Raw genomic sequence first — 16,622 nt, 5'->3', positions numbered from 1 at the left:
ACCTTAGAGCGTTGCCCTCAACCCATGAGGGAGGGGAAGGAGAAGAGAGGTGGCAAGCCATGGAGGAGAAAGAGAGGAAGCCTCGTCTTGCCTGCTGGCATTCTCGTCTGGTCCGTTCCCATGGTGGCTGGCGTCCATGGCGTCATTCCTGGTCCCTGGTGCTTGGTGCTGCGTTGTTGGCAGCAGGTTCGAGTCCTGGCTCCTGCCACCGGACAAGCTCGACCAGACTGCACGAGGCGGACAGGTGCAAAGAAAGACCCACGGGGTCCATTTTCGTGTGTGTGTGTGTGTGTGTGTGTGTGTGTGTGTGTGTGTGTGTGTGTGTGTGTGTGTGTGTGTGTGTGTGTGTGTGTGTGTGTGTGTGGGTGTGTGTGTGTGTGTGTGTGTGTGTGTGTGTGTGTGTGTGTGTGTGTGTGTGTGTGTGTGTGTGTGTGTGTGTGTGGGCCCCGTCTGTAAGTAGAATTGTTAACTGCCTTGTACATTGTGAATTACATTTCTTATTCGTGATAACTCTGCTCTTTGTGTGCCCCCTCCCCGATTATTGTTTATAAATAAACCCCCGTGTTAAATGTACCAGCTCGTTTTCTGTGCTTTCTTTCATTGACCCAGCACGGTGCGTATTGAGAAATAGTAAGGCCGTTGGTGCCGTAAGTTGTCATTGGGACCGGCGCGGCTCTGGTAACTCCGCTCGGTTATGCCGGATCTGAGTCGGTACCTGCGACTCGGTTTGGACAGAGTCGGCCGAGGGTGTGATTTTCCCGGTAATCTGATGGCGTGGGTACTTCGGTATATTGAAATTTGGCTATTGACCCTACCCCACGCCATCAGAGAATTGGCGATCACGGTCCTTTAAGTGGCCCGTCGACTCCGGAGTTATCCGAGGTGACGACCTTTTAATCCCAGGTGTTCGGTGGGAGACGGCTCTACTGCGCCACCTAGTGGTCGTTTATCGCCACCAAACCCCGGCCCACAACAATGGTACTATACATCACAAAAATAATTTTGAGATGGACAGCGCGTCCTAGTAAACGTATCACTTTGTGGAAACATCATCACTGTGTAAATTGCTCACCAAAGGTGGGCTGAGATTGGCAGAATGGTCGGACTTGGATTGGGTTTGAATGAGTGTTTGGTTTAACCATTTCGCCACCGAGTCTGGTACATATGCACGCGCACGTGCACACACACACACACACACACACACACACACACACACACACACACACACACACACACACACACTTTTGGATTAACCTGATCTGAACCCCTGGCTCAAAACAAAGGGAATCCAGGTTCAAATCACATACAGTATGCCATGCGTCTGTCCATTGTCGACTCATGTCCTTGTAATTCCTGCACAGGTACACTTATGTGTTTCCTTCCGTGTTAATACTTCTCGCAATTTATGTGCAAGATCCTCCATGAGCTTTAAATCACTGGATAAAAAGAAAAGGTAACATCACTCTTGGAGTGACACTTGGAGAAACGGAATGGCACTCAGTGGAGCACATACCTATGCCAGGCTGAGCAGTTTACATTTACATCTCGTGGTCGGGTCTACATTTACACTGATCGGTCATCTCTGAATCAGGACCTAAACCAAAATCGAATTAGCTTGTTCTTGTCACCTTATCAACTCATCCACCTAGTTTTGTCAAAACTCATCCACAACTTTTTGAGATATCATGCTCTACATACTTTTGGCCCCACCTCTGGTGAAGGTGAAGGTGAAGGTGAAGAATGGTGAAGAATCACTTAAAAAAAAATAATAATAATAATAATAAAAAATCCGGATTCGGATCTTCACCAACATTGAATCAGTTTGTCGTTGCCACACACCTAACCTGTCCACCAACTTGCATTCGAATCCATGCACAACTTTTTGAGAAATCATGCAATTTCATTTTTAGCCCCGTCTCTCAATGGAGAAGAATCACTTACAATTAAATAATTCTCGTATCTGGATCCGGATTTGAATCTTCCACAAAATTTAATCAATTCTTCCTCGTGGCACTCTCAACTTTTCTACCAAGTTTCGTCGGAATCCATCGATAACTTTTTGAGATATTGTGCCACTTTCTCGTTTTTGGCCCTCTCACAATGGTGAAGAATCACTTTTAAGATTCTCGGATCTGGATTTGGATCTTCACCAAAATTGAATCAATTGGTCCATGTCACACACCCAAGATGTCAACCAAGTTTCATTTGAATCCGTCTGCAACTTTTTGAGATATTGTGCTCTATATCGTTTTTGGCCTGACCTCTCAATGATGAAAAACTACTTAAAAATGAAATAATTCTCGTATCCAGATCCAGATTCGGATCTTCACCAAAATTGAATCAATTGGTCCGTGTCACACGCCCACGATCTCTACCAAGTTTCATCTGAATCCGTCTGCAACTTTTTGAGATATTGTGCTCTTTATCGTTTTTGGCCTGACCTCTCAATGATGAAGAACCACTTTAAAATTAAATAATTCTCGTATCCAAATGCGGATTTGGATCTTCACCAAAACTGAATCAATTGGTTCATGTCATGCATCCAAGATGTCCACCAAGTTTCACATGAATCCGTCTGCAACTTTTTGAGATATTGTGCTCTATGTCGTTTTTGGCCTGACATCTCAATGATGAAGAACCACTTAAAAATGAAATAATTCTCGTATCCAGATGCGGATTTGGATCTTCACCAAAATTGAATCAATTGGTCCATGTCGCACACCCAAGACGTCCACCAAGTTTCATCTGAATCCGTCTGCAACTTTTTGAGATATTGTGCTGTGTATCGTTTTTGGCCATATCTTTCAATGGTGAAGAATCACTTGAAAATGAAATAATTATCGTATCCGGATCCGGATTCGGATCTTCACCAAAATTAAGCATTGCTGTCCTTTGCCGGTCACAAACATACACAAAAAAATTCAGAATGTTTTCTTGAAAACTGTGGCCAAAAATCGTGTGACAACCAGACGGACAAACAGACAAATGTGACAGACGAACATGCTTGGCAAAAAAAATTTTCATGAACTAAAAAGCAGACAAACTACAATTTAAGTTTTCACCTTCTGTTGGATTCCATTGTTTCTTGTAAATGAAGAACCCAAATAAAAATAGTAGAAGAATCAGGATCAAGGACAAAGAGCATCCAATCACGATCTTTGTGATTCCTCGTTCTTCACTTGTTTCCTCACCCTCCTTGTACAAAACAAATTCATTCACCGCACCATACTGGTTCTGTACCAGGCAGCTGTAGTTCCCTTCTGGATTCTCTCTTGTGATGTTATAACTACTGATGATCTTCTGTGAATATTTTTGGTTATTTGGGATATCCATGCTGTAGCTCCCATTAACGCGGTGTCCGTTTGGGTTCCACCAGGTCATGTTTGGTCTTGGCTTGGCCTCTGCCTCACAGAACAGCCTCGCGTTCTTGCTTGATTTCATAAACTCTCTCCAGATGCGCAGGATCTTGGGACGCACTGTGGGACCACAGGTTTGTATTATATACATATATTGTGTATGTACATCCAAAACCACTGAATCGATATTGTATATGTTGTATCACATTTTTTTTATTTCATTTATGTGCCGTATTTTGTATACAGCTCGTATGGTATATATTTTATGTAGCTTGGACAGCATCAGCTCACCTGTCCGACAAACCTGCTCTGCTGGTATTCCATCCATCCATTGGAACCATACTCTGTGCAGAGCGTTGGTGCTGCCTAAGCAGTCTCCTTGGCTATTGGGCACAATCCTGGACGAGACACCACTCCAACACAGGATACTAGCAAGCTGGTACTCATTTTGCCGACCTCAGCAGGATTACAGGCAGAGTCAACCCCACCTGGTATTAATTCAACATCCCAGTGGGATTTGAACTCAGCATCCTAGGATCCCAAGCCCACCACCCTAACAATTAAGCCAACACCTGCTGCTATTACACATCCTCTTTCTGCTCTTTTCACTCTATCATTTGCTCAAGGCCTCAGTCATCTTCTATCTACTTGAAAATGAGCCATCATCACCGCATTACTGTACAAAGGTGCAAAAACGGATCCCCCGAAACGACACTTTCAGCTTACTTCCAATCATCAACAAAGTCACGGAATCCATCATTACAGTTGATATGAAATCCTTCCTTCTCTCCAACAACCTCAGAATCGGTCACTCCAGCTTGGACATGCTGCTTTGACTCACCCAACAATGGATGGAGGCCTTCAATGTCAGACGTGAGATCAGGGCCGTCTCTCTGGACGTATCAGCCACACTCGGTGGTGTAATGGTTCAAGCGTCCGCTCTGAGTCTGGGAGGTCGGTGGTTCAAACTGCGATCGAGTCGAACAAAAGACTTTAAAAACAGTATTTGCTGCTTCCTTGCTTGATGCTCAGCATCTTAAAGGATAGAGGGAGCATGGACAAATGACCCTCAATTGGCAACACGATCACAGGCTTGATGTGCTCCCCTTACTTCAATATTCCTTGGAAGGGAACATAAATTATTATATCGTAAGCTTTTGATAGTCTGGCAACCCAACTTGAGCCTGTAGCTCTCAATGGAATCCTCTCATCTCTTCTTCCTGCCAAGCCTGAAGTGTCTGTCACAAGGCAGTGTCTTGGGTGCAGTCCTGTTCCTCATCTTCATCAATGATCTTTCAAACTCTGGAAAATCCTGCTTATCTGCTTGCTGAAGACTCCACTCTTTGCCATGACATCTCTCATCCTTAAGATAGGCAGGCGGCAGCTTCTTCCCTCTCTGCAGACCTTGATAGAATCACGAGCTGATTCAACACTTGGAATATGTCTTTATGAAATCCTTAAAAAAATCTCTCTGTCTCTCTGTCTCTGTCTCTCTGTCTCTGTCTCTGTCTCTCTGTCTCTGTCTCTCTGTCTCTGTCTCTGTCTCTCTGTCTCTGTCTCTCCCTCATCCTCCACCATGCAACATCCATTCTTGGTACTCCTGAATTGCTATCCACACACAAGACTTTCACCTGCAGCTTGATGGTGCACCGCTTACCCCTCTGGGCTGGCACCCCTGTCTCACACCCTGCACTTCCTGATACTGCAGAAACCAAGGCCTTCAATATCAACGTAACCTTCCATGATTAATCTGAGTCTCTGGGCCTGCTACTCTCACAGAGCAGACAGGTTGATGGTGTCTTTGCCTTCTAACACCATATTTCTGGTGTTGCACCATTTTCTCTCCTCCAGGGCACACACACACGGTTTACTAGTAACCCTCTTCTTGTTAAACTCTCAAATTCCAAATTCCAGTCTCACCACTCACCTCCATTCCATTCATTCCACTTTTCACTCACCTGTGGAAGCAACTTTCCCAGTCTATACTGTCTTCTTCTTCCCTCCAGTGCTTCAGGACAGCTGCTTACCACTATTTCAGGTCATCTTCCATCCATATAGTCATGACCTTTTCCACACTCATTAACTGTCCTCCTTCCTCTCCATGTCATTGCGTCCCCCCACCCCCTCCCCTTCACCCTCTTTGTTGTTGTTTGGTGCATTTCAGTTTCATCCGCAGTTTTTACCTTCAGCTTCTTGCTGCGTTTGAGCATCTATACAGTTTATCAGCCCCCTCTGTCCTCCTTCCCCTTCATTTGATCTCATTCTCCCTCTCACGCGTATTCTCCATCCAAGTGCCCCCCTGTTGTTGTTTTATCTCTCTGCCCTCACCCCAATCCAGGCCAACTCCACCCCCCTCCCCCTGACTTTCTGCATGTGTACAAGCTCTTCATAACACTTGGAACCAGGTATACAATGAGAATTTTACTAATTGGTTTGAGTTAGTGGTGGTGGGAGTATAGGAACATTGGTGGTGGGTGTGGGATGGATTCAATTTCAGGTTAATGGTGGTGAGCGGGGGATCGAGTTAGTGGTGGGGTGTGGGTCTGGGGGGGTCAGGTCAGGTATGGGAGCATGTGCCAGAACAGCGCGTCGCTGCGTCCACTTTCCGCCGGTACTCCAGGGGCCTCCGTCTGGCCATCCCCCAGGCAGATGCCAGGCCCATCTCCTTGAGATGATGGTCAACCTGCTGCAACCATGAAGCACGTGGTCGGCCCACTGGCCTCCTCCACTCATAAGACTCCCTCGCTGAGAGAATCTGGTGAGCAGGATCAGCGTCAGGAAAACGAGCCACATGTCCATACAGCCGCAACTGACGCTCACGGACTATGCAGGTAACAAATCTCATCCGAGTCTCTCTCAGCAACCACTCGTTGGACACAAAATCCGACCAGCGATAGCCAAGGATTCTCCGAAGACACCTGGTACCAAAGGAATTAAGTCTCCGTCTCAGATCCTTGGTCAGAGTCCAAGTCTCGCACCCATAGAGCAAGACTGGAAGTACCAAGGACCTGAAGACTCGGACTTTTGTCCTCCCGCACAGGTACGGGCAGCGCCACACCCCATGATCCAGTGAATCCATGACTCCCCAGGCCCGACCGAGACGTCTATTGACCTCTGACTCGCAGCCAGCAGAGACATGAATATCACTGCCAAGGTAAGGGAATCTCTCCACGACCTCAACATCCTCACCACAAACAGACACAGACAGGACAGCAGCATCCAAGATGTCATCGAAAGCCTGGATCTTAGTTTTGACCCAAGAAACCCGTAATCCCAGCGGCTCCGACTCCTCATTCAGCACCTCGAGGGCCCCCAAGAGGATGTCTAAAGTCTCCGCAAAGATGACTGCATCGTCTGCAAAATCAAGGTCCGAGATCTTGACATTCCCAAACGATGCACCGCAACTTGATCTCTCCGACATCCTCCCTAAAATCCAGTCCATACAAGTGCTGAAAAGTGTGGGGGCAAGTACACATCCCTGACGAACTCCAGTAACAACTGGAAATAAGTCAGAGATGGTACCACCACACTTCACAGCACTCTCAGTACCAGAGTAGATTTCAGACATCAGATCGATCAGTTTTGGTGGCACCCCACGAAGACCAAGAATCCTCCAGAGGACATCCCGATTCACTGAATCGAACGCTTTACAGAGATCAACATAGGCTGCAAGCAGCCCTTGCCGAAACTCTCGTCTGCGTTTGGTGAGGACACGAAGGGCAAGGATACGGTCAATCGTTGACCTATTTGGTGTAAAGCCTGACTGCTCTGGACGCTGGTGCTCAAGCAGATGGTGGCGAACCCTATCAAGAATTATCCGAGCAAAGACCTTGCCCGGCACTGAGAGCAGCGTCACCCCTCGGTAGTTGTTGCAGTCTTGGCGATCACCCTTCCCTTTCCAGAGAGGGACAACAAGGCCCCTCTTCCAGTCAGTTGGGATGATGCCTGTGTTCCAGGCAGAGCACAAAACTGCATGCAACGACACGAGTGCAGCATTTCCACCAGCCTTGAGAAGTTCGGCATGGATGCCACAGATCCCTGGAGCTTTGCCCCATTTCAACTGGTTCACCGCAGTCCGTGTTTCCACAAGAGAAGGTGGACCACAGTTGATTCGAGGGTCAGCAACAGGGATTGTGACACCCTTGACGTCCAACTCGACAGCTGGGGGATCAGCCTGGTACAACCGCTCAAAGTAACCGGCCCAGCGGGCCTTCACTTCAGACTCCTCTGTCAAGAGCCTACCACTCTCTGCTCGAACTGCAGTGCTCCGAGGGATGGGCTTGGATGAACGTAATGCGCGAATTACCCTGTAAGCGGGACGAGAATCACCCCCCTCACAGATTCCTCGCACATAGGCCTCCTTGTCCACCCTCAGTGCACGTACAGTTTTACGCCTCAGCTCCCTGAACAGCTCAGCTCTGCCATTCAGCCTGGCCCTGCGACTCTGGTCAATTGTATCCAGTGTCCCTTGAGAGACAAAATTCTTCTTTGCCCTGCGGTGAGCTCCAAGAAATCCACCGGCAACATCAAGGACGGTGGTCTTGAAGGCGCTCCACAACTCTTCAGGACCCCCCAAAGCACCCAGACCCCCAAGTGTCCACTCAGCCTGTTCACAAACTCCTCAGCTACTCTCTCATCCCTGAGCTTGGCAACATCCAGCCTAGGCTGGGATGGTACCATTCTCCAGGATTTAAGGTGCAGCTTTAGAGTTGCTACAACAAGCCTGTGGTCAGTATTGAGGAACTGAGCACTCCGGTAGACCCTGCAGTTCTGGATCATCCTCCAACGACCGTCAATGAGGTCATGGTCAATCTCCTTTGCCACACCGCCAGCGTTGGAATACCAAGTCCAGCGATGAGCTTGTGGGCGCTGAAACCATGAACCAGCCACCCTAAGTCCATGACTTCTTGCAAAGTCAAGGAACTTAGTGCTATTCTGGTTCATAGTTCCTGACCCATGGGGACCAACACACACCTCATAACCATCCCTATCAGTTCCAGTCGATGCATTGAAATCCCCCAAGACTAGAAGTGTATCTCGTCTGGGGCACTGATCAACCACAGACTCGAGTGTGGCGTAGAATGCATCCTTCACGGTGAGATCACTCGCCTCAGTCGGAGCATAAACAGAGACCAGGGAAATGACACCGAAGGAGTGACGAATCCTTAATCTCATAATACGCTCGTTGACCGGCGTTACCTCAATTATCATTGAGGTCAGCTTATTGGACACAGCTACAGCAACTCCTTGGGTATGGTAACCATCAGAGCGACCAGACCAATAGTAGGTGCAACCACCCACCATTATCTCACCGCAATCCGGTCTCCGAACCTCAGAGAGAGTTGCAATCCCGATGTCCAAACGCTTGAGCTCAGATGATAACAGAGACAGGTGATCATCCTCTCTTAGGGATAGGACATTCCAGGCACCCACCCGAAGGGACCGCCTCAGGTTAACCCAAGGAGACCGCCGTCTGGTGGATGACACCTCAGCACCACTCCGACACACTCTCCCGCAATCTGACCCAGGGATGTTACCCCGTGGTTTCCCTCCTATAATCAAAGATTGGGGTCCCGAAGGCTTTGCCCCAATCCCGTCATCCGGTGAGCTGCCCTGCGAAGGGAAGCTGCACAGGAGGTACTCCCACGGAGTGGGTTTTCAGATTTTTTTGCGTTTTTGCGTTTTGCGGAATGAAGGGTTTTACGGTGGCCGGAGTGCAAATCCTGCACCAACCTCCTAATAAGAAGTAACCCAACTGCAGGAGGACGTCCGCAGACACAGTTGGGCACTAGATATGGATGGCCGTTGGCTCACAAGGAGCTCCTCCACCATTTGACAGGTTTTGTTTTTAATCCTACTGGGTGTCCATATCCAAACACCCCCCTCACCAGAAAACCTGGTGGGTCCCATATTCTATCAGAAATCAATACAAATTAAAAGGAGTGGGGTGGGGTGGATGTGAAGGGCAGGAGGACAATTTATAAACATTACTCTCACTGAACCAATGGCTAAGGTGTAGAATCAAGTTCTTCTAGACCCTCTACCCCACCTTCCAGCTGCACCCCAGCTTGTAATCCTTTTTCTCTCACAAAATGACCCTTTTCTGCAGCATTGGGTGATATATTGAACGATTAGAAGATATTGTACACATTCATACACTCCACCGTCAGATGTCCATATCCAGGTAGATTTTGATCATTTTACGCAATTCTCATTTTCTGTTAGAGTTTGCCGAATAAATGAAAATAAGAAAAAAAAAATCAAGAACATACCATGGACACGAAGCTCCGATCGCCTTTCTTTGTTCATGAAAATTGTAGTAAATTCCTGATCTCCCAGCTTCTTGAAGCGAAACCCACACCCGTACGTCCCCTCGTCCTCCATCTTCAGATCTCTGATCCTCACCGTCCCGTCTCCCTCACTTGGGTTTCCCACGGTTTGAATCCTCCCTTTGGATCTGCTCATGCTGTCATAAATGAAATCATTACCTTTGTACAAAATGAAAACCAGTTCACTTGTATTGTTTCCTTCATTGTGATGAAACAGGCAGGGAAGAATTGCATCCTCGCCCCGCACTCCGATCACCTCCCGTTGGACACACAGCTCCATCATCTCTTTTATTGTACAGACGTTCGTGTCCCGGGTCTGTGCTTCTGTGAGGGGTTGGGGTCACGATTTAAATAAATAAAAAAAATGAGTGAATATTCTCTTTTGAAATAACAGCGTAAATACAAAACGCAATGGTCATATCATCAGCTGGGAACTGTCTATTTTCGAGGTATCGACCCTTTTTATCTCAGAACCTCTCCAAACCCCAGTCATCCTTACTTGTATCTGAAGGTCATCCAATAAAAGAGAGAAGAGACTCATATATATATATATATATATATATATATATATATATATATATATATATATATATATATATATATATATATATATATATATATATACCTCCGCCAACAAAGTGATAACGATAGTGAGTTTATTGTTATTTACATGTGATGCATTTCCAAAGAGAAGTACTTTGGCAGTGCGACATTACAATGAATAAGAAATAGGTTCAGGTAGATGAACTTGGAAAAGTTCAAAAATGTCGCGCGCTGGGTGGAACTCATCCCGGATGACAGCTTTCGCTCTTTTCGCGACTCGACCGGACTACAGGCTCTCGATGGAAGGCAGATCGTACCCATTGTTTTTACAACAGTCATTACTATGTTGTTGGGTTGGGATCGGTTATCAAACGTCAAGCTGCCATACCAAACAGTGAAAGACAGTGTCAGGACACTCTCCATCACTGCCCGATAGAACTCGATCAACACAGTATGACCAACACTGAAACTTTACAACCTTCTAAAAATAAAAAATAAAAAAAACCCTTCCTGAGCCTCTTTCATACAGTGATTTGTGTTTAAGTCCCATTTAAGATCAGTGCAAATATGTATCCCTCAAAATTTAAAAGAATTGACAATGTAAACTTTTCAGCATCGTCAATAACCAGGGATTGAGTTGGGGTTTTGATTTTCCGGAAGTCAACAATAATTTCCTTTGTCTTCACGATGTTGAGTTTGATTGGCATTGTTTGGAGAACACCATTGCACAAGTTTTCTTTGACTTGATTACGGTGCTCACTTTCATCACTATTGAGAATCAGGCCAGCAACTGTGGTGTTGTCGGCAAATTTCACCACCAGTCAGCCATCGGATGATATGACGCAATCATGAGTGAAGAATGAATATAACATCGGGGATAAAACACCTGGGTTCAAGGTGATTGTCTGAGAAATTTTCAAACCAATTTTGACCACCTGTGGTCTGTCGAACAGAAAATCCAAAATCCAGTTAAAAATCGAGACATCAAGACCAAGTGCATAAAGTTTAAAATGAAGTTTATGAGATAAAATAGTATTAAAAAGTAGAACTAAAATCTAAGAAGAGTAATCCGGCACAGGTAGGCATCCGTTTATCCAGATTGTTTAACACGTGATGGAGAGCGAGTGAAACAGCATTATCAACTGATCGATTACAGCCATAGGCAAACCGATAAGGGTCAAGGGAAGAAGGAAGAACAGATTTCAGGAAGTGCTATGCCAGATGTTCGAAGGGTTTAATAATGAAGGATGTGAGCGCAACTGGTCTACAATCATTTGGGCAACTCACTGGGGAGCGCTTCGGCACAGGGATAATTATGGACTTTTTTCAAAACACTGGGAATTTTACAAAGCTGAAGTGGCAAGTTGAAAACTAAAGTTAGAATGGGCAACAGTTCATCAGCACAACAACACAGCAGGCTGGGGCTGATAGCATCAGGACCAGTTGCTTTCCAAATCCAAATCCATCGGACCATACACTGTGCAGAGCATTGGCGGTGCCAAAGCAGTCTCCTGAGCTATTGAGCACAATCCTGGACGGGTCACCACTTTGACACAGGATACTCAAATGGCTCAATCATCCCAGCAAGCTGGTACTTATGTTGTCAACCTCAGAAGGATGACAGGCTGAGTCAACCTTACCTGGTATTAATTCAACAGCCAAGCAGGATTTGAACTCAGGACCCGAGAATACCAAGGCGACCACCCTAACCATTAAGTCAACTCCAGGCATCGTCATTTTCCTGACGTTCAAGTTCATCAGAACTCGCCGAGTGTCATTTTCAGAGATCACAAAAGCTTGAGGAGACACTTCATCTGTGGTTGGCACTATGCTCAACCCGGATGATGGAATCTGCTGTAAAAATGATTCAGTTTGTCGGGGACAATGTGTCCTCTTCGTTCATTGGAGATTTCAACTTCGGCTTTTAACCAGTGATTGTGTAGCGACACTGCAAGAGCTCTTTAGCAATCACACTCATTATGTTGTCCTCCAGTTTTTTTTTTCTGATAATCACGCTTGGCATCTTTGATGGCCTTGCATAGCTCCTAGTTGGCTTTTAGTACTCCATATCACTTCCTGATCAAAATGTGTCTTCCTTGGCACGGAGTTTGTTGCGAATTGATTTTTAGAACCAGGTGGACGACAGAGGTTCTGTTTTTACCCCTGTTTGTTTGTCTGTGGGCAGGATAACTCAAAACGTTGTGGATTTATTTGGACGCAACTTGGTGGACAGTTTGGGCGTGTGACAAGGACGAAATGATTCGATTTTGGTTCTGGTCTGGATCCAGCCCATCAGTGGGAGATAAAACTTAAAATGTTCAGCCTGGCAGAGGTATGCGCTCAGCAAAGTACTGTTTCATTTTAACTCTTTTATACGAGTTTGGATCTCTGCATTAAAAAATAATATCGCGTACCATATTGGTAGATTTGAGTTTTTAGTGAACAGATTTTAGTGAATTGTCCAAAAGAGTGAAAAGAAGATTAACAAACAATTGGATATCATGGCTCAACTAAGATGTAAACTAGGAGGGCACTCGGTAGAGCAAATACCTCCACCAGGTAATGCCTGATCCATGAGAACATATCGGACCCAATACATTTCGAGAAATATCTTGCTATACAGTACTACGTCGTTTTTGGCCCTATCTCTTAATGGCGAAGAATCACTTAAAAAAGTAAATAATTCACGCATCCAGATCTGGATCTAGATCTTCACCAAAATCGAATCACTTCTTCCTTGTCACACACCCAACGTGTCCACCAAGTTGAGTCCGAATCCGTCCACAACATTTTGAGATATCCTGCACACAAACAAACAAACAAACAAACAAACAGACAGAAATGGGGTGAAAACATGACCTCCTTCACCTTCGGTGGTGGAGGTAATGAACAGAAATGGTCATGGGAGGTGTGGAGTGTGGACAACCTTGTCAACGTAGAATTCTTCAGCACCGTCCAGACAATTGGTGACAATGGGTCACGCAGGAGGTTTGAACATGTTTTTTTAATTGAAAACATCGATTGACTGTGCTCAGGAATAAACGCATCACCGATTCATGTGTTCGAAGGAGAAACATTGAATCTATAACCCTGCACTCCTGCAGTGGGACATTAACAGAAGGGAAGAGAGAACAGAAAACGTACCGGAGAGAAGAATCCCAGTGAGGATGATGAAGGAGTAAAGGAGGAACATCATGTTTTCCCGTTGGATGAGACTAAAGTGGAACCTCGGGATCTCAGACCCAAAACCGGCACAGTCTCCGCATCCCTGTGATTGAACACCAACCGGTACAAGGAGAACTTTTATACACTTCTTGTTCACACAGACCAGTTACCTTCCTCTTTTAAACACTTCCTCACAAAACGTGACATCACAAATTCAAATCCAAACCTCTTTCAATTGGTACCAGATGGCACAGGTATTGAGCACCGCGCAGGTACCGCTCCTGTTTTACCTTCTCCATCATTCCCTGGATCTCACATCCTCAGAGTTAATTTATCGATCCTCAATCCTTGTTTGATGGAACAGTATAAAATATTACGTGATACGAACACCCAGGCATTCCTCTTTTTCTTTTCTTTTAAGTACAGACTCTAGTTCCCCATATTGTCACATTTCCAAACACAGGCATTGCCTAATTTTCCAATATGACGCAAATAACCCGAAGATCAGGTTCCCCAAACCCTTGCTGCAGCTATAGAGCGACCTCGTACCTTAGTGAATAAACAAGTGATCAATGTATACCGTATATGAATATTAATTCACAGGTAGACTACACGGGTCAGAAGAAAAATCAATCAATTTGTAAAATTGCAAATTTTTCTTTCACTTTGAAGCAACATTCAAACACTAAATGGACTCTATGGGTCTATGACTTTCCCATTGCAGACAGGTGTTGGTGGTCGCTGTCTTAAACCGCCTCCTTTCTGGTCTGACACCCTCTGCTCTTTTCCGTGCTTGTCCCCCCACTCCCACCAAGTTTCTGCTTGCTGCACTCAGTCCACCATCAACAATCACTGCTCACCTCCACTCATTTGTTTCTCTTTTTCCCCACCTGTGAAACTGATTTGCACATCATCTTCAATCTCATTCTTCCATACTGCTGTTCACCCCCATCAAAAACCATGATTTTTTTCTACCCTCGATAACCCACCCCCAATCCCTCCTTCCAAATTTCCAGTTCTTCCCTCCTGAGAGTTTCCTTCTGTAACCGTCATGTCCACCCCATGCATCCTATCCTCCCTACCCCATTGTTTGTCCAACTCTCCCTTTATTTTATCCTTCAACTCAGCTGTTAGTCCCCCTCCCCTTCTCTCCTGCTCCTGTTTTGCTGTCACGTCCTGATCCATTCAGCGTTCAAGCCCAACTGTGAGTGCGAGTTGTTAAAAAAAAAAACATTTTAAAGTTCTTTACGAAGAATGAAGAGGTGGGAGAAGTTAAGAAACGGCAACTGTAAAAAACAATACATGGTTTTAAGTGGGGGGGGGGGGTTAAAAACCATACTTGATGAGGTTCTGTGTGGTTTACAAGGATGTGAGTTCCACATTTAAACGGAGGATTTTTGAAGAGTTTATTAATTTCCTAAAGTCTTAACCCTGGTGTGGAGAACAAACTAGATTACCATCGTTATATCTTACAGGAGCGTATAAGGTGTGATTAAGTCAGAAATGAAGACAGGAGTCAATTTATGTTTGGCTTTCAAGCTTATCAGCAATATTATTTTGAAAATCTATACTTTACGCATGTTGCCGTGCTGAGGAGTCAGTGAAGTGTTTTGAGGATTGGAGTGACATGATCAAATGTTGTGGTTGAGTTACAAGCGTGGTTGCCATATTCTGAATAATTTCTAAGGGCTTGACAGAAGGGACAGGTAAACCTTCTAACAATTAATTGCAGTAATCCAAAACACTGTCTGAAAAAAAACGAATGGAGAAAGGGGGCTGACACAGGAGATAACCTTACCTTCCAGAAAAATAAAAACTTAGAAACTTCTTGCATTTATCAGAAAAGTGGAATTTGATGAAGATAAACACAGATCTGCAGCAACACAACACAGTAGGTCAATATTCATGGATGCAGTTGCTAGGTTACAGGTCCTTTACCAACCAGTCCAAAGACAAGCCACCAAAAGGAGTTTCTCCAGATCATTCCAAACTTATTTAATCCAAAATTCAAAAGCAAGTAATCCAACACCCACTAAACCTGCTCTTCCACCTTGGTCAGAAACGTAATTTGACAACTACATGGAAATCTTCCTCTTCAAACTTTTTATTCACTGCATGAAAATCAATATGCCAATGTAAAACAAATCATCACAGCCTGTGGCACCAAGTTGCAGACACAGACCTTAGACATTAACCCTTTCTCCTCCATGTCTCCCTTAATTCCTACTTTGCAATCCCCCATTAGTCACTTCCTTCCCTTCACCTCCATGCTAATCACCTCCTTTTCTTCTCTTCCACTCACCCTTAAGTCTTCATTGTTGGTCACCTCCTTCCCTTCCTGTACACTCCCTTTTAGTCACCTTTCCTTGCCTTCCTCTCACTGGTAGTCACCTTCCCTTCACCTACATGCTAGTCACCTCTTCCTTGTTATTGTCACCTCCTTCACTTTTCTTCCATGTTTGTCATCTCCCTTTTCAACACCTCCTTTCCTTTCCACTTATAGTTATGTACAATGTTCCCTTATAGTTACGTCCTCAGCTCCACATGTGCTCTTCCCCTCTCTTTCGAGGTATATATTAAAGCAGCTTGGCAAATGTGTTGTGGATATTGTGATGGTTCTGGGAACCGAGACGCCAAAGGCAATAGCACACAACATACAGCAGTTCCCGAGTCAGTTATTCCATGATCTCAATACCAGCGATAACCACCCTTCCTGCTCCAAATACACATCAGATTTTATTTCCATCTCTTTCAAAACCGACCATTCCAGCTCACGTTTCCAGCCTTCACCCCAGCACACATCGCCATTGCCCAACAGTGCCGATTCAACAAAGACCCCGCCAACTTCCGTACGCCTCACCATGGAAACCATCTTCCGACACCTCAAGACCATCATCTCACCTTGACCAAGGACTCCGTTGGCTTACGCTCGCACCCAACTGGTCCACGCTTTCCTCCAATGGTCCAGCACAGTCCGCAGTATTGTTAGATGGGAAGTTTTACCCCACGTGATTTGCTTTCGTTAGCTAGTGTGTACCCACAGTTCTCGCTCGGCTGTACTTAAATAGAGAGACGGGTATGTACTGGGGGTGCGGGCCTTGATTAATTGAATCAGCTCACAAGGTAAACGGTCTCAGACATGGAACCCTGTTAGAGTTGACAAGTTAATTGACGTTCGTGGTGTTACGTTCTTTCCAATTATGCTGTTGTTGTTGTTGTTGTTGAATTG

At 45.4% G+C, this 16,622-nt stretch overlaps 1 protein-coding gene across 1 annotated transcript in view; it reads right to left on the bottom strand.

Moving 5' to 3' along the window:
• Nucleotides 1-13,553, bottom strand: part of LOC147011552 (coxsackievirus and adenovirus receptor homolog) — a 35,690-nt gene extending 22,137 nt beyond the window's left edge. Inside the window, exons 1-3 of the mRNA XM_085857778.1 lie at nucleotides 13,373-13,553; nucleotides 9,629-10,009; nucleotides 3,063-3,476 (exon numbers count right to left, since the gene is read on the bottom strand). Coding sequence (XP_085713904.1) covers nucleotides 3,063-3,476; nucleotides 9,629-10,009; nucleotides 13,373-13,424 — 847 coding nt within the window. The 5' untranslated portion in view covers nucleotides 13,425-13,553. The remainder of the gene's footprint in view (nucleotides 1-3,062; nucleotides 3,477-9,628; nucleotides 10,010-13,372) is intronic.
• Nucleotides 13,554-16,622: the final 3,069 nt, after the last annotated feature.

Source organism: Eptatretus burgeri, chromosome 15 (genome assembly GCF_056783735.1).
Source record: "Eptatretus burgeri isolate ZD-2024b chromosome 15, Ebu_testis_v1, whole genome shotgun sequence".
Taxonomy (NCBI): domain Eukaryota; kingdom Metazoa; phylum Chordata; class Myxini; order Myxiniformes; family Myxinidae; genus Eptatretus; species Eptatretus burgeri.
This window is presented reverse-complemented; position numbering and strand designations above follow the sequence as displayed.